Raw genomic sequence first — 19402 nt, 5'->3', positions numbered from 1 at the left:
ATTTTTCATGATCTTGTTCGTGTATGTTATGAATAGTGATGGGCACAATATACCACTTGGTTTCACAACCAGAGGCCATATCAAAGTAATCTTGTTCCACATGGTGTGTCTACTTTACTTACGCGGGGAATATATGTATATATATATATATATATATATATATATATATATATATATATATATATATATATATATATATATATATATATATATATATAGTGACTAAATTCTCCCGAGTAATTCCATTATTATCATCTTGGTACATGATCAACAGTAACCCTCTACAGAACAATAAAGTGTATATACAACTTAACTTCAAATCCTCAAAGCCGTTTCCATGATTAGTCGAATGGCAAAGATCATATCTGTCGTTCTTTTTTCTTTTTCTTTTCCTATAACCATACTGCCATCCTCCAAACTATGGCTCAACTTTATCTGTAAGTCCTTATCTATAAAACTATACTGCCATTCTCCTCATTGTGGCTCTACTATATCTTCACTCCTCCTCCCTAATACTTCCTCGTATATCTTGACCGCATGGACCTCCATGGTGTAACGATCAGCGTTCCTGACTGTGACGCATTCACGGGCCGCCCAGGGTCGAGCGCAAAGGTTCGAATCCTGGATGAGGCAGTCAACCCACAGTAAACCCAGCTGTTCGTCCACTCCTAGGGATTGGTTCATTATCTTTGAATCCCTGAGGATGTGAATCATCACGAGAGCGCTGGGATCTTCATGTTCCATCCTCCTTGTGGTTGTCAACATACACATCATATGTGATTGTAGCAATAAAACTCTGCCCTCTGCTGTCTTCATGACATGACCGAAGCACCAAAAAAAAAGAAAGGTTACCATAAACAAAGACAGAAATTTGTCGTTTTTTATAGGAGAGTAAACCGGTTTAGCCTCAACTAGAAGTGAATCGGACTGGCTTCACATGGGTGGAGGTCAGGTCCTCAGTAGACGGATGGAGGAGAGTAGGAACCATTGTCTTGAGCATAGCCTACATATAAATATACCAAGTCACTTCACTCTGACTCAGAAAATGGAACCGGCCGTGGAGGCTGACTTGTGACGTCACGAGGCCCTGAACCCTCCGTTGCAAGGAAACTGTGAGGGAAGGTATGGATACTGTGAGGAAAGGTATAGATTGTGTGAGCAAAGTGTAGAAGAATCTACGTTTTCGTTAGCCCTGTACCAGCACGTTTTCTTTTTTTAGGGCCAATGACGTAGGATACAGGCTCCACCCAAATGCTTATGGGCTGACTTGGTATGTATAGGCTTAGATCTCAAGAGATAAACATAACCTTAAGACAACTGGTATATGTCTAGACGACAACTTTTGAGATAATATATCTTCAACATATTTCATGGGAGGCACACATGACCCATATATATATATATATATATATATATATATATATATATATATATATATATCCGTCTGTTGCCCAAATTCCTTTATTTATAGCTCGTCCGCTGCGCGCAGCCAATAAGGATCCTCCGTGTCAATCAATGTTTGGCAAAACGGAAACAGAACTGTTCATTTAAAACTAGGTCTAACTTTTGCTGACGCATGATGACGAGGACAGGAAGTCAATAAGTCACTATTGTGATGGACAACAGTTATATGGTCGGGCTGGGGCAGAGCGTTTAGATTGGTGAAAAACAAGAGGAAAATGTGATAGCAATTCTGAACTACTGTTATCAGTTTCGTGGAACCGTAAAAATAAACTTATATAAATATCTTTTTTTTCATACATATTCATATTTATACATATTCAAATGAAAGCGTAAATATGAAAAAATGAATATTTAGAATTAGGTAAATAGGTATACAAAAGGGAGGTCCTAGTGAAAAGCAAGATTGTAATAGACAAGTCTGAGAGATCACTCGATGGGTAGAGGCAGTGATGGGTAGACGCAGTGAATGAACTGTTGAAGGTACTTCAGATGTACATTGGAGGTGTGTTGTGTGTAGGAGTGGCGGTGTGGATGAAGACGTTGGCCTCGCTTGACAAATCACATTCCCGTGACAAATGAATACTTCAGAAGCGCAAATATTCGAGTGTATGTCTTTGTTCACTTTAAGATATTAGTCACACGCTGTCTAGGATGTACGAGAGTGTACTTGAGATGCTGAAGGTTCTCGACCCATCCAACGCAAGTAGGAAATAACAGAATATCATCCCGTTCATATATTAGATTGATGGCCTGAGGGAATGGACCAGCTGGCTCTCCCTGTGAGGGAATTTCTCAAAGTCATTAAATACCTTGCCTTTTTATTTTGGAAGAATATCCTTTCCTCTCCCTTTCTTTACCTCATGTTATTATCATTTTGTCTTCCTAAAGCTTTAAGTATTGATGTTATGTTCCTCAACAGTCGCCCCATTCCTGGATGACTGGATGAACGAGCTGTGGAAGGCTTATGAGACCCTCCTGCAGAGTCGCACGATCATGCGTCTCAGAGAATCCGTCCTCGTGGCCGTCGACAAGGTAGGTCACTCCCATCTTGCTCAGTCTGATATTGGACCTTAAGCACCGACTTCATGGCTCTTCACTAGCTGCCCTTGACACCACCACTGGAAACCAGTAACCACTGGGTTTTCTCTTTGATATTTCCCAACACACTGACCACTCCATAGTGGGATTTCTTGAGAACATTGCTTGTAAACACTTACCCACCAGTTACTTTGCGGGGTTTACCGCACACCGTGGATCAAGTTAGAATTAAGAATTAAATTCTATATCATTTTGGAACATTTTGTGTTGCTTGTGCTGTGTACCAGTTAATTTAACTTCTATTCCTTGAGTTTTCCTTCAAGTTGAGTTACAGAGCAGTCTCCCAATTTTGCATAGTCGTAACAGCAACTTGACAATAAGGAATGTGTATTCGTATCTAGTCTTATCCTATATTTCTTAACAGCCAGAGACTACCAATAGGTTTTATATATTAGACAGTATAGGTAATATGATTATCTCATGACAGGTCATATGGACGGTACGCTACGTGGATATGAGGGGCCATTTGATGGATGCGATGGTCTTCCTGCTCGAGCATGGTTATACCATCGTCTCCCAGACCAGCGTCCAGGCTTCGCAGAAGTAAGCAATAAGTGCACACCTGAGGCGCGCGCGCACACACACACACACACACACACACACACATACACACACACACACACACACACACACAACATAGCCAAGCACTTACCACACGCCACACCACAACGGTAAAGGTAGATTTATTAAGAGTAAGGAGAAAGAGTGTCTCTCCCATTCCTCGCTGTCTTCATGTCTGCGTTCATTGAAGTCACTGATTCTTACATCAGAAGAATGGACATCATGGGGATGTTCATCACAGTTTGTCGTTTCATGACCCAATTCTCCACTTCCTCCATCTCCTTAACCACCCATTTCTATCTCGGTATTCTAAACTCACAACCCACTGCAGTCCCAGAACGAGGTATTTACCCATAGATAACGTAGGCAATATTGTTTAACTCCTTCAGTGTTCATAAATTAGACATCTTGCCTACAATATCTGCTGTCGTGTTAACGAAATTAATTTTGCAGATTAGATCGAGCTTTGAGAAATGACAGGTTTGCCCATTAAACACCAAGCATGCTCTTGATCCACCTATTTAATCAGTCTACACAGCATCCTCTCCCCAAAGACCACAGAATCAGAACCTTTTCATCAAAATTTGAAGCACCGAGACTAGCAGTTCAAGCCAGCATTTTGCATATCCTTTCAATGAAATATCTAAATATAATCCTAGTTCTGCGATATTGATATGATATAATTCACTTCTGGCTTCCGATATTCTCCCCACATCCATGTTTGTGTCACGTAACGTCATGTCTTACCACTTGATCGCTAAACCCACAAGCAAATCTTCATTTGTTTTATTAATTCTGGTCTTGATTACCTACAACACACTAACACACTTATGCATAGAGTTAGCACGTTTTACCCCCAGATCTTACAAACAGCTTAAGGTACTCAGAACTTTCCCATATCATAAGCATTTTCCTCAGTGGTTAGCACGAAAAAGAAACTAAGAATTTTAAATGTATGAAAGAAGTTGAATCAGTAAGGTTATCAAAGAGCTGAAGGATGTGGACGTGCAGTATCTCTGGTACATGGAATATGAATCATGATGATGTTCATATATGAGAAAAAAATCATGCAAACTATAAATGCAGAAACTATTATATAAGATATGACTGAATGAGAAGACAGACAACTCGAAATCTTCGATACTAGAGTGCTATGTTCAGTAAGTCTGAAGCAATGTTATACGCTGCTAAGTACATATATAGGTGTATCTTCATATCTTCATAATGGTGTTTTGTGTGCGTATTTGTGTGTGGTGATTAAGTCAAAGTTCTTAGCATAGCAGGTGTAGTTCTGATGGCCCTAGTAGTGAAGATGAGGGTGTAATGAAGAAGATAATAGTGTAAATAAAGATGATCCAAGCTAGGTTGAGGAGCCAACCGCATTCCGGCGTCGAACCCGGGATAACCTTGAATGGGAAATGGTTTACCCATGTTAATTCGGTCATCATAAAGAATATGAGAAAATATAGTGCAGCTTAACGTGGTGAATGGGGGGGGGGTCTCCCTGATGACTCAAACACACTGGTTGAGGCACAGTTCTATGATTTTTTCTATGTTAGTTAAGACTAATCCATGTACCCAATTTATCGACCAACACCGAGGGGAAGATGAACAGCTGAGTTTACTGTGGATCGACTACCTCACAAGTGAGTATAGTATGCCTTAATCCAATGCTTAACACGATCAGACTTTACAAATAGCTCGTGTTTAATGCAGTAGATCACATGATCGCATCCCTCCCTGCTCGTTCCTAGATCACATGATCACCTTCCTCCTTGCCTTCACATGATCAACTCTCTCCTTGCTCGTCACATGATCAACTCTCTCCTTGCTCGGCAGACACATCCTGGCCAAGACGTCGTTCAAGTTCAGTCCGCAGGAGGGCGAGGTGGAGCTCATGCAGAAACTACCAGTCGACTGGCACGCCTTCGACCACACGCCCAACTGGCGGGTCAGTCCTCTCATAAGTATCTCTTGTCCTTTTCCTTTTCGACTCACATTAAGGAAAATATCTCTCTATAATAGAAGTAGATTAGAGAGCTGTATTGCAAGTCAAAATGTTTGGTATGAGTTTGATCACGTAGAGAAAAGGAGTTTGATTTGGCTAATATGTCAGCAGTGACTCTCAAATGGTTACATACATAGATGCAAACATCCAATACCTTGCACCTAACACACACACACACACACACACACACACACACACATATGCACCTAGACTTTAGACAACAAATTAGCTAAAGCAAACAAAAGTTAGTTGATGAAGAGGAAGTTGGGAAGCTGTAAGTTTCAGAATATTGTGTGGTATCCAGGTGATGAGAAGGTTGGTGAAGAAGCTTGACTGTGATGAAGAATTTACTGCAGTGTTCCTTATTAGATGTAGAAGAAGATGTTAAATCATCCTATGAGTAAAATGAGGTGAAGGAGTTACAAGCCAACGAAAAGCAGAAGGCTTCATGTGAGACAGGAGAGAATATTCACCAGGTCATACATCACACACGGGCGAGATGCATCAAGCATCCACATGATGTACGAATACAGATGAACTTGAGGTAAGAGATTAAGATGTACCTGTGAGCTGGAGTTTAGAGACTGCATGGAAGATGTCAAACCAAATTCTGCTGAGGCTACAGATAGGAAACATGATATGGATATGCGATCTTATGTGATCATTCCCAAATGATACACGAGAGCAGAGAATGAACAAGGAACAAAAGAGAATGGCACGTAGCACTCACTATCTTTGAGAAGCAACTTAGATACATGTGGATGGACCCTTCAAACGGTAAACAATAAGTAAAGTAAGACCATGAAAAGTACACAATAATACTTATAACTTATACACCACTGGGAAGTTTGAACGAACCAGAGCAATTATATAATGAAAATCATATCGATGGAGGAGGCAGTATAGACAACCTCTGCTGCAGGATGGTAAATTTCTAATAATGGAGAATTTTGAAAAGAGATTTACTGCCAACACTTGCTTTCATATGAGGAGAGAAAACTGTGGATTTAATCATTTTCAGAATGATTTCGAATCCCTCCTGTATCAGCAAGTTGCCGAGCCCGAGGTGATGATACAGAACGAGATTTCATCTCCCGCAACATGACGCGGAAATAGAAAAATTCACATATGTTACGAAACTACGAACATACGATCACACAGAGGCTGAGTTTGATAACATGGTCAAGTTGAGGAAATGAAAACGGAGATAGAGAAAACGCAACGCATGAACAACATGCAACTGATGCATCAGTACAGAGCAGTGCAATTCCTGTTACAAGATCAGATGTATAATGGAGTTTCGAACTCAGAATATTCAACGGAGGGACAGAAGATTCTGTAAGATCATGATAAGAAGATTACTACATGTTCCCATGGGTAGGGACTGCAGAGGAAAGGTCAGAAGAGGTGAATATGCTATAGTTTGATAGAAATATATGGAAATAAGGAAAATAGGGATGTTCTATGGAAGATGTAGTATTAATTCCAAGATCCTATAAGTATAGAGCCCACGAGTATAGAACATCCTCCTCGAGCCCACAAGTATAGAATATCCTCTTCCAGCAATAGAAATATCAAACTATATACACCACAAACACGAACAAACATATGTCACACATTAGAACATAGAAAAAGAAGCACTACTCAGGCAGATGGTTGGTTGGCTGGTTTGGCTTCAGGCGTATCAGCTGCCTGGGTCATTCATGCAATCAACGTTAAGCAACATCCACCAACCGATAGATATCTATGAACACTCTTTTCAGATGTTACTTCTAAGACCACATACACTCTCACTATATATGGGACTCAAGTCGCCCCTCATAAGACTAGTATTTCAGTTAGAGGTCATAGTTCGATGAAATGGATATTTACTTGTCCAGCACCAGTGATAGTTTTTAACTTGAGAGGTATATTTCATCAAGTTTGTTCCCGCACTGAATGTTAAATGTATAGATAACTATATCTTAAATACAATCTACGATGATAGACTTACAAAGGCATCGGGTGGATAAAAACTCACTATTGGACTTAAGTTCGTCTCTAGTGAAGTCCATCGATAAACTTCACTGCATAAATTGTGTCTTGGCACGTTGAAATATGCAGTTCATTAGCGAACACAAGTTTGCTCATGAATTACATACATATTTATGCATCAGTCAAGAACCAAGTTATGCAATGAATTCTGTCGATGAACTTAACATTAGAGGAAAACTTAGGTCAATACTAAGTTTTAATTCTCCAATGACTAAGTAATTCTATCAGTGTACTCAAGTAGGTATAAAACATGAATGTCTCAAGGGTGGGATAGCTGGGGGCAGTGTTGAGTGACCTCTCTCATTGTTGTGTGGGACAGGATCTGCCGGAGTACAAGAACATCCAGTGGGTGAGAGAGGCCATCTTCTCCTCCTCCAACGTGAGCATCCTGGACACCTGGTATAAGCACCTGAACCTCAACTTCAGACCCTCAACGTGGATCCCTCCCTTCCCCGGTCAGTCTCTCTCTCTCTCTCACCCTTCTTGCCTCCCGACGCAGCTGGGAATCATACTTGAATGTTACTGTAGCAGTAGGTAGTTACAGTAGTGTGTTTTCCACAGATGTCAGGGCAATATACAGCGAGACTTTAAACCTTCTATTGGATTATCACGTTGTATGTTTCCTTAATTAGGCCATTAAAGTTCAAGATTGTATTCTGCTTACAGACAGAGTTGTGGATATTCTTAATTCATCTTCTGATAGAGTGAACAGGATCTAAGTCACGTCTTTAGTGGGGTTAATGATGGATATTGGACGACTTTGTGGTAGTTTCGTAACCGTTAATAACTGAGGCTTTGTATGGCAGTGACGGGATACATGATTGGCGAGCAGCACTTCATGACCTTCGACGGGCGTCACCTCGAGTTCAAAGGACGGTGCCAACACCTGCTGGCGGCCGATATGGTGGGGAGTCGGTGGGCGATCGCCGTCAACTACCACAGCCACTCCTCCCGCACCATCATCGTCTACGTTGACGGCAATATCATAGAACTAGGAGCAGACTTTAGGGTAAGCTAGAGCAAACATAAGTGTCTGTCTGTCAATGTCTGTGTGTATCTGTGTGTGCCTGAATCATATAAATCATGCAATTGTGAAAATATAATGTAAACAACATTAACACGTTTTCCTGTGGGAGAGAAAATGTGACTATTCTTCTGTCGTCAGGTGACGGTGGACGGGCGGTCTACAGAGCTGCCGATCGGCCTCCCGTCTGCCACAGTCCACCGCTGGCTACACAAGGTCGTCGTCCAGACCAGCTACAACCTCGTCACGTGGAACGTGGCACACGACGTCGTCTCCATATCTCTTCACGGTACTGTTCACCTACACGTCTGTACGTCCGTGAATCATTTCAACAAAATTAAGGTCTTGGAGTTCCTCTCTACTTTTTTTTTTAGAGAATAACGCTATAAAAAGTGATGAAAACTAGAAAAAAATACATTTTCTTTGTAATCTAATCACAAATGAATCCTATTTTTAGGAGGGAGAGTCTATATGAAATCTACTTCTGGTCCTTCGTGAAGAAAAATGGTTTGTTCAGAGATACAACTCAGATATACAAAGTCCTATGATAGTTAGGTCGACAAATGATATGTAACAATGCATTAGAATTCCTTGAAAAGATTCATATGATATTCCACTTCTATTGATATTTATTTGGTATTCCTTTTGTATTATATGAAGCCAACCATAATAAGTTTCATTCATTGGCATGGTGAGGATAAACAATATATTCTTGAACCCGATCAAGAATGATAACATCATTGACGTTAGCAAAATGGCTAGTCCGTCTCCCACACTTAGAAATCTATAAGCATATTTATATTCGGTGACGACAGTGTGATTTATTGTGCTGACAACAACACATAGAATTACTATTCATATTACTAATGCGTTATGGTACGAGAAATGCAGAAAGATTAAATGTAATCAACACTATAGTTCACGATTCTACTCAGTCATTACACACTATCAAATATGTATGTATGAGAGAGAGAGAGAGAGAGAGAGAGAGAGAGAGAGAGAGAGAGAGAGAGAGAGAGAGAGGCGTAGAATTAAGTGGCATATGATATTACAATCAGGCCGCTTACATCATTACAATAGGGTCCTGCTGTAGACGTCTATAACCCTACTACAGTCCGCACCTCTTCACCACACAGGTGTCAACTTCGACAACACAGGAGGGTTGCTGGGGCTCTACAACAACGAGCCATCTGATGACCTCCGACTGCCTGACGGCTCCATGACGGACGTGGCTGGGGTGCTGGCCGACGCTTGGGAAGTCAGCCCTCGACAGTGTCAGTCCATCGGCAACATTGCCAGAGGCCGCTCCAAGGTGCCCATCGAAACTTGCACCAAACTCTTCCAGTCTAAAGGTTCACCCTTCAAGCACTGCTTCTTCCAGGTATGTCCAGCAGCAAGTGGGATCCATAGGTCATGATCAGATGAGTTGTGTTGATATTAGGAAGGTGTTATGACCAGTCACAAACTCCATTATCATTCCTGGACCACAAAATCTCTTTGTAGCTATTGTTTTCACGGACCGTGTGCCACATGGTTGACTGCAATACATGGAACATGCAAGTCCATCAAGAACATGCAGTCCTTCCTCAATTCGAACTCTCATCTTGAAACTCGTGAGTTGATGGTATTGCTAGATCAGGGAAGCCATTTGTCATCATTAGTAGTCCATAATCCATAAGTGCTATAGGTGAACTAGAAATGGATGTTGGGAAGTCGGCTTTAGTGAGAAATATCAGTTACATCGGAAGGTGCGTGCTTGGGATGTGTTATAGTAAAAAGTATATGCACTCGACGTAACTATGATTGATCACGTTACTTTGGAAGTTCAAGAAGATTCCTGATAATGCCTGGTGGAAAAGGGAGGGAAGAATGATATGTAGAATGTATGAAGGAAATGATAAATGAATGTAAAAGGGAAAGTATGTCACTTTTTCTCGTAGATATCAGTGCACGTGAAAGAATAAGTAATCATGGGTTCTTTGTAGACGAAAATGGTATAAAGAGTTGATGCAAGTGTTGACATTAGGGATATATATCCTGGTATAGTATATCAAATGACTTTATAGTAAAACTTATACGAAATACTAGAGGTAGCCGAGATGAATGGCGTGAGATTGCACGTGTGGCGGAGATAGATGACAGGGAACAAGCACGTACTGGATATGATTAGCCTAAGACAACACGAGAAGAGAGTGTGAATTACTTAAAACTGGAGGGATAGCGAGTATAGACGACCTATAGCTGCATGAATAGTGAGCATAAACGACCTAACAGCACGAATAGTTAGCATGACCAAAGACGACATCGATTTGTATTCATTATGGCTATACATCAATCTACACACACCTAAAGTGATAGAAGGATCACATCCCAATGAGGATCTGTGATACACTAGTCAGGAAACCACAGGTTGTACATAAATGGTCCGCCTGAAACAGTCCCCTTTATGGTATCTGTTTATGACACTTTTGTTAATGTCTGTCACATACTTTTATTTCTAAGGAGTTCTTCCTAAGGAATGATCATCAGCCTTGAACATTCCCGAGTGTTGCCTCCTTTGTTCAGTTCCTCCATCTCTAGTTTTCTGTTTTTAGGATTCGAAGGTTTTAACATGTGTTTTATCGTGTCAAACGTTCGCCAGGTATCCAATTCCAGTATCATTACAATCCTGTAAAAAAAGTTAATTCAGTTCTTCATGTCAGAGGCCACCATACCTCCTCAGTGTATCGTACCTTCCTTTCAGTGAAGTCTCATATAATTTGCCTCCTGCAAATGATGCACCCTCCTTCGCAGATTGGACATACCCCCTACATGTACCCGCTTTAAATCAAATCGTAAACCTGTGACGTTAACTCGGATCATCATGTCAGAGGCTCATCATACCCCCGGCCAATGGCACCTTCCCTTTATGGACCCATTCAATACGCCTACCACAGCCACCCCTGTGTGATACACCCTCTTTGCAGATCGACCCTACTCCCTACCTACACATGTGTCTGGTGGACTATCGAGGCGACGATCGCAGTACCTGCAAGGCGGCTACAGCCTACATGGAGGCTTGCTCCAACAACAACATCCCCGTCAAGATCCCAGTCTTCTGTGTTCAGTCAGTCACTCAGCAGTTCTACCCACCGCATCCTTAAACACCCAGTGTGGCCTCACCTCCCAATAGAATACTCAAACTAAAGCACAATGATCAATATATATTTGATACTTCATTAAGTCTTATGTTGAATTTACAGCATAAATATGTGCACAAACATCATTGAATGTCTGTTTTTCCAGTGGAAACATTTGTGTTCCTTGAGGAAAAATGAGAGAGAAGTGCTTGTTGTAAACATATAATTCGAAGCCGAGTGATGATTCCACACTATTCACATCTGAAATATGGTCATAACTTTCGTCTATCCTGAGTACAAAGCTAACCTGGTAACCTGATGTTTAGCACTTGTTCACTTATTCTTTTCAACAATGAAAATACCTAAATGCACAACACAACAGACAGTTTTGTATATTTCTCATATAACTGACTTCCAGGAAGCAAATTTATAGCACCCTTTCGTTAATGTTAATATTTAGTATTAATTCAGTATATGAAGAGTATGACATACTCTGTGTATACACAACACGACATCTTCCAATCACTTGCTTCGAATTCACGGTTCAGGTGCGACTACATGACTGACGACGGAGTAACGAGAACCTTGGAGGAAGGAACTTCGATAGTGCTGGATAAAGAAGAAATCTTGAAGTCGACAGACGTTGTCCTCCTCGTAGAGGCCGGGGAGTGCAACATGATCCTCACCGAGAAGAAACCCGTGAATCGTTTCGAGACCTTCATTAGTGTCGTCAATGAGGAGCTCGAGGCGAATGGCATCCGCCTTGTGAGGTAAGTGTCCCGGTATCTCTCGATGGCAGTGATCTCTGGTTCACAGGGAGGTTGGAATCTGCTGAGAGAACCAAGTCTACATATGTTCTGTCCTCAAAGTTTTCCTTTCCCATTGTGATTTGTTTTTACGAGAATTATAGATGTAAATGGATCCAGTGGATGGGTAATATACAATTTCAAAATATTTTGTTCGCATGTAATAAATGGCAACAATCACCACCGAAACACATGGGACTCGATCCTTGGACACCAAGATGATAGAGTAATGAGCGAAACCGCTCAGACACCACGAGTGAGCTCTTTAGCTCTTTACTCTACCATATCGATGGCCTAGGTTCGAGTCCCGTACGCCTAAGTGTGATTACTTCATTACATATATATGAATGTACGCAGATACGCCATGGTCGTGTACGGCAATGACGACCCACCGTTCTCCGAGCCAACTGTAGTGACAGTCAACAATCAAATCTTCACGGACGCGGCCAACATCCACAGAGCCCTGAATCACGTCCCCTTCAGTAAGTCCTGGAGAGAGAGAGAGAGAGTGGTCTTCACTCACCTGTAGCCAGAGGCCATCGTGCTAATACATCCTACAGACACTCACAGCACACCTACCCACTCCTTTCCCTCGGTGTCAATGTCTCACACCGCACCTCCTCTCACACAACACTGCACCTTCTCGCTCTACACCTGCCTTTGCAGTAGTACCTTACTCTCAGCTAAACTCTCTTCATCCAAGCGGAACAACACACAATCCGAAGAACTGTGACGAGAATGTTAGGTAAAGGTCTGCTGTTGACTCAAAGAACTGTCGCCAGTCTTAACCTGTGGGCCACGTAACAATAGATATATAGATGAATAATAGGATAGATTACACATATATAAAAAAATCAATAGTTCTGTATCTAGTAAGGGTTTGGGCGGTACAATATGTCCTCGATTGTGATTTCAGACCAGACATACTATTGTATATACGCCACAGACGCTGCGGATGTCTCCAACAAATACATAAAAAGGTTAAGAACCCCTGGTCTAGTTGAGGGAAGCAAACAAACTCGCAGAAAGACAAGAAGGCTAGAATCTCTAGTGGTTATCTGTACTTGTATGTGAAAACAAAGAAAATGAATCCCATTTACTCAAGTGAACACAGAGTCGTCCACGAACTTGACATGCCAGGTGGAATCATCCACCTGGCCTCCTCTTTCGGTTACTACTTCTGTTCCACCAAACCATAATCGTCTAATAATCATGCAATCCGACTGCCCGGTATCATTTACTCAATGTATGGACTATAAAGCTCACAAACCGTTACCATACACACATAGCTAGATCAGTGCAATGTTTGTAAAACATTTTCGCAGAATATCAATATGTATTAGAATCCCGTTGTTAATAAAGCTCACAAACCGTTACCATACACACATAGCTAGATCAGTGCAATGTTTGTAAAACATTTTCGCAGAATATCAATATGTATTAGAATCCCGTTGTTAATCGCTTCACGCATCAATAATTCACGTCAATCTATACAGAAAAACAACTGCAGTTATACGCATACTTAATAAGGGCTAATGATATTTTCCATGGTATTAGTCCCGTTAGATAAGTTCCCTAATCATCAGAAATACCTGTCATCTCTCTGAAGCTTCTACCGTTAGGCAACAGGAGGTTGCCGCGTTCACATGACGCCAAGTTATGGGCCACGTTCTGCATAGTTAAAGACTGTTTGTTCTACTTGTTCTTTTTGGAACATGATATGTTGAGAGTATGTTGCGTTCTCACCACAGTACCACATTCCTTCATCCTCTGAGGTATCGCAGTCGTGACATCCATTTGACCCTGATGATGATGATAGAACTTCTATAGTTTGAATATACACAATCACGATTTACTGATACAACAAACACCTATCATTCCTTATCCTCTTTGCAGTCCACTACCTTTTCTCATCCTATTTTGGATCAGTCAAGTCTATAAAGCTTCACAGCTCATTCATACGTATCCCCAACTCATGTCTACTATGAGAAATAGTGTCCACACTGCTTTAAACATGATAGCCAGTGGGACCATCCAAACTTAACAACTATTTCCAGTTCTGTTTTACAGATGATTTTTTCAGAAACGCCCACTGGATAATAATGATACTAGCTAAACGATGAAGTGTAATGATTTCATACAAGTTTGCCTGTAAGTGAAATATACTTTGATCTCTAGCTGGTATGGCTAATGAAAGATTAAAGCAATTCTTTCCTCTCAATCCTCCATTTTCAGCGATACTACACAGCTTTGATCATATCATATAAATAGACCATGACAACCATTGGATAATACTAATGATTTACAGAACCTTGATATAATGAAATTATTATTGTTCGAAACGTGCAACTAGCCATTTAGATATTCTTTCTATAAAGATGATATATATGTGTAACGCTTATAGTATATATTCAATACATATAACTAAAGGGCTTTACATTGTCTTGAGTGTGTGTGTTTAACAGGGAACCTGACGGAGAACAGGGTAGAGATGGTGAGCGTCTTCGACGCCTTCGACGCCCTGACCTTCGCTGCTGGCCTCAACTTCCGTGCCGGCGTCAGTGTGACCTTCATCCTCTTCCCCTGCACGTCCTGCAGCCCCACCGTTCCCTCCGTGAGCACTTCCACACTCCGCCTCGAGAGTAGCTACCCTGAAACAATCAATAGAACTTTGAATACATACATAGATACATATACGAATCAATCTTTTACAAGATTTTCAGGCTGAAAATGCATGATTTAAGAGATAAAAGGCAAACTTAACACTTTGAAATATTGCTGATATCAGCTTAAAACTATTAGAAAATAGAAATAGATACCGTGCACTTAAAGTTTTTGGATTAAAACTCATTAGTTAAAGTTATATAAATGATATCTATTTCAAGCGTGACTCCTAATTTGATATGTGTATTCATCTCCATCTTATTCTCTAGTTTTCTGATGTGGATGATTTAGTGACACATTCTTCTCCTCAGCTGTAGTCCAGAGCCAGAGTCATAATATCCCAACTAGCAAGATTCGCTCGAGTTTTGGCAATTCTTGAAATGAATATATCATGTGTAATGAATGTCACCTAATCTACCAAGAATTGGTTCCAGACACAGCATTTCTTGAAGAGAAGGTGTTCCTGTGTATGCGTGTTGCAGAGGAGTAATACTGATGTTTGGTTACAGATGGAATACAGCACCATGTACCATATTCTGCTGGAGTATTCCATCACCCTACATGTATTCAACCTGGAACTCTTCGATATCCCTAAACCCAAGGAACAGAAGAAGATTCAAGGCAAGATATTTCCCTCTTGTTTGAAAAGCCACGTCTTGAATAATGAGAATTCATTTGTATGATTGTGAATCCACGATTCCAGAGTTCATGTCCTGTAACACAGCTACGTAACATTAACGCAATAAAGGACATGAGTAATTTCAGTCATGTACTGTGATGTTTGAAGTTAACAAATGGTATTCAAGATTGTGTTGGAAGTTATGATCAACCCTGGTCTTAGTAATGATGCCTTTAATCAGGTTGACCTATCAATCATATACGTTCCATCACACCATTTTTTTGGCTTGTAACCTTCAAAAATTGATTTTATTAACTTATTTGGCATTAGAATTATTCATAAAATATTTCCATCACTTTTATTATCATTTCCTCATAGCAGCGAAGGTAAATATGCGATTAACACCTCTCAAGCCCAATCCTTATCTTACTCATGTTGCTCCCATAACTTCACTTGCTGTTTGCTCCTTTACTTTAACCTCTCATAAAGTGGATATGTTTTACTGCCACGTGTGCCAGCGTTAGTTGATGGTCCCGTTTATCTCACGCCTTGCAGGTATTGACAGTGAGAACGCCTACACGCTGAAGGACGCTAGGAATCGCGGAAGACCCGGGAGTCTCACTGGGGACCCAGTCATCAGAGGACAAGTCACAGTGCCCAAGAACAAACTTGCCTACTGCGCCCCACTCGCCCTCGAGAATAATGGTAAGTACTGCAGACGATTCGTCATCCTCTCAGACCCTCCTTCAGGAAGGGATTAAGGTGTTTTCCTCATATATGCTCCTAAATCTCGATCGACTGTGTGTATGGCCTTCCGCCAGCAGCCAATGGATTGTACTGTCCCTCACAGATTAACCAAATCTGACAATTTCTGACCAGTTAGAAGTTTAGGTCACATGTCTAACTATTCATTGGGCTCTATGCCACGTGAGCCTGTAGGCCTCCACTCGATTTCTTTCAGATTTCCAAGGTAATTTACCTTTCCTTGGTTGGCAGTAATGATATCTTTGTCTTGGTGGTAAATACACTTCAAAACATCGTATTGCGTTCACATTGTAACCTCTTCTGTAATAGCAACTGTTCATATTATCTAAAATTCTGGTCATTTACCATTATATTTCTGTTGACTTGTGAACTGTTTTTCCCTTATCTGATGTTCCTACCATCTTGTCTTGATATAGTCATTTATGGCCTTGTATCTTTCAAATGCTACCCAGTGTCTATCTCTTTTACAGAGTTTGTGTCCGTTCCTTTAACTGTTATAATGTCTCTTCCGCATTTCTCCGTTTGTCTTCTCCCTCTTCACATGCCTAGTTGATGATACATACCTTTCAACATCCTTCATATAGATAACAAACGTTTCACAAAGATTGAGTAATGACCATTTTGTTTTTTCACAAAACCCTAGATTAATTTTAGATTTTTTCTCAGCAATGTATGTTTGCTTCATAACATTTACCTTCAATGTCAAAGTCTACCTTGACGTATAAGCTGGGAAATTCTCTTCATTCCTTCGTCTTCCTCTTCATATACCTTTTCTGCCTTCAAGACTCATTTTTGTTAACACTTCATGAAGTCATATTGATTTTTCCTTCATTTTTTCCCATACTGTTAGTTTCTCTCTTCATCCAAGATGGTCATGATTATGGCACTTTTTTCATTCCAGGTTGATGACTGTAGATAAAAAAGTTACGGTATAAAGTAAACAGTTAAAATATATACAGAAAGTTACATCAATTATATCATATACACATTGACACAGACATTTCAATTGTGCTATTATGTTACTGGTTGATACTGGAGATGTTTTGTACCCTACTCTCAAAGACAAGCCATATCAGTCATGTTACTACATTTTCTCTCGTTTGAAAATGGGATGCATTTCTTTTACTAAATAGCCAAGGTTTAATGGTGATCTGAAGGATATTCCTATATACCTATTTACTGCTGTTAATGATTTCAATTAAGTGGTAACCCCTCATGAAATATGAAATTGAAAATCTTGTATTCACTCTGGATAAGGTTCTAAAGATGATTAACATAACACTGCAGATCTTCATTCATGGACCCAACACAAGTAAAGGAAAAATGGGTTTTGCCCAATCCCATGAAAATGATGTTTTCCCCCAATTTTACGACAAGATTTGTAGCAATTTATACAGTAATTTATGCTATACTTTTTCACTCAGAACTGTTCATATGTAAATCATTTATTGACTAATCTTACAGGCACAATCTTTACCTCCGTGCCCCTCATGACGAGGAAGCATTCATCAGGGAAAATGAAGAAGAAACTGGAGAAGTTGGCCATTGTCTTTGGCAAGCGAATGGCGGTGACAGCCCTCCCGCAGGAGCGGAAACGGTGCGTGTGCGTCCCCAGCTCGCCCGACGGCGCCGCAAGCGTCCAGTGTGATAACTGGAGCAGTGGATACCTCTCCATCCTAGTAAGTCATGCTTATGTAAGGCACTTCGTCAGTGACACCGGGGCGAGGGCGAGGGATGCAGTATGTGAATGGTGACCTGTCAGAGAAATGCAAAGAACGTAGTCAAGAAATGTATTTACCCAAATACTCGAATGAGGCGAAGTACTCTCTCTCCTCCAGGACTGTGGATATATGGTACAATGTACCAGTTAGTATGGCTGACAGCAGTACCATCGGTATGTTCAAGAATAAACGACTTGAATTTCTCCTTTTCTAACGATCCTTTGCTGCATAAAAATTTCCATAATCCCTTTCCCCCTTCCCAAAAACAATTAATACGATAGAGTAATACACGGAGAGGCATATTACAATGGATTAGAATCCAGTACTACCATACAGAGTTTAAAACCCAAGTTACGTCAACCATGATGACGCAGCCTCCCCATTATCATCCATTCTTGATCGTTGCTTGCACGTCAGCGAAATAGTACTAGGAATAGACGAAGAGAGGTCACATCCTCTCATCCATTTTCTAGCCGTCACGTGTAATGCGTCGAAAACACAGCATCCTATCCACAGCCAGGCCCCACAGACCTTTCATCAAAATGCCGAATCGCATCTAGTTACTAAAATCATACTCAGCAGACCCAGAATAAGTCACTTTTCAAATGATACGCATTTAGTTGATGAATATGCGTTATATACAAATAATCTGTAGTACGATTCATTTCCCTAGTGCGATAGAGATTACACTACGTAGTGTTCAAGTTTCAGGGGTGCTGACAGGCCAAATCAAGAATATCTATTTTTAGTTTATTCCTTCTTCCTCATATGTATGCGATTCAGTTGATCCTTAATGTTAGAACAAGAGTTTGCGAGGGAGAGTAAATGCGATATTCAGTTGTGGTGGACAAGTATTGCCAAAATGTTTAAGTGAAAGGAAGACTCACAGTTCGTTATGGATAAGAATCTGTGTAGAGTCAAAAATAGCATTTAGTAAAAAGAATTTAAGTTCTGATAAAGTGAACCATAATGAATTATCCCTCCATATATTCAACCAATGAATCATCCCTCAACTTTTCATATGATTACTTAACTAGGCAATACAATGACCTCGAAGTTCTGTAATATGAAGACTGTTTTCAGCCGAATAGCTGCTGGTATTCAATAAATCGTTCATTATCATTTTCAATATTATCATTATAATCGAGTTATCTCGACCCTACATCTCACACTTTACTACGTTATCTAAACATCTTATAGCAACTGTTATCAGGGCACGTTAATGATAGGGTCACATGTAATACTTTAGTATGATTAGACCTTTCTCAAGATGCAACGTTCATGTACAAACTTTCATATCTATGAAATATGTATCCTCCACCTTCTTGCTGCAAGAGACAAGTGTTGAATTGTACTCTTGTCTAAGAATCTCTTAGCATTTAATTGTACTCTTGTCTAAGAATCTCTTAGCATTTAATGGGTAAAGAGACCAAATCATTTACATAAGATAAATATATGTATATACTTTGGCCATCTGTTTAGATGATGTCCCCGATTCATTTTTATGATGCATTGCAAG

The 19402-nt window shown here is 40.4% G+C and overlaps 1 protein-coding gene and 1 long non-coding RNA gene across 3 annotated transcripts in view; one reads left to right on the top strand and one right to left on the bottom strand.

Annotated features, from left to right (window-relative positions):
* The window catches only part of LOC139748707 (uncharacterized), a 128556-nt gene that overhangs the window by 107900 nt on the left and 1254 nt on the right, over positions 1–19402 (top strand). Inside the window, exons 67-80 of the mRNA XM_071662063.1 lie at positions 2384–2496; positions 2990–3105; positions 4963–5074; positions 7485–7620; positions 7972–8174; positions 8331–8478; positions 9326–9570; positions 11156–11295; positions 11857–12078; positions 12472–12596; positions 14580–14728; positions 15288–15399; positions 15953–16102; positions 17627–17841. Coding sequence (XP_071518164.1) covers positions 2384–2496; positions 2990–3105; positions 4963–5074; positions 7485–7620; positions 7972–8174; positions 8331–8478; positions 9326–9570; positions 11156–11295; positions 11857–12078; positions 12472–12596; positions 14580–14728; positions 15288–15399; positions 15953–16102; positions 17627–17841 — 2186 coding nt within the window. The remainder of the gene's footprint in view (positions 1–2383; positions 2497–2989; positions 3106–4962; positions 5075–7484; positions 7621–7971; positions 8175–8330; positions 8479–9325; positions 9571–11155; positions 11296–11856; positions 12079–12471; positions 12597–14579; positions 14729–15287; positions 15400–15952; positions 16103–17626; positions 17842–19402) is intronic.
* LOC139748713 (uncharacterized) lies at positions 11293–19191 on the bottom strand. Of its 2 annotated transcripts, none has more exons than XR_011712806.1 (4): positions 17640–17937; positions 14553–14765; positions 13707–13917; positions 11293–12603 (listed from the first exon to the last, which is right to left on the bottom strand). It is a non-coding gene; the product is annotated as an uncharacterized lncRNA (long non-coding RNA). The 2 variants fall into 2 exon arrangements; XR_011712807.1 differs by having other exon boundaries at positions 11296–12136; positions 17640–19191.

This window comes from Panulirus ornatus, chromosome 1 (assembly GCF_036320965.1).
Source record: "Panulirus ornatus isolate Po-2019 chromosome 1, ASM3632096v1, whole genome shotgun sequence".
Taxonomy (NCBI): domain Eukaryota; kingdom Metazoa; phylum Arthropoda; class Malacostraca; order Decapoda; family Palinuridae; genus Panulirus; species Panulirus ornatus.
This window is presented reverse-complemented; position numbering and strand designations above follow the sequence as displayed.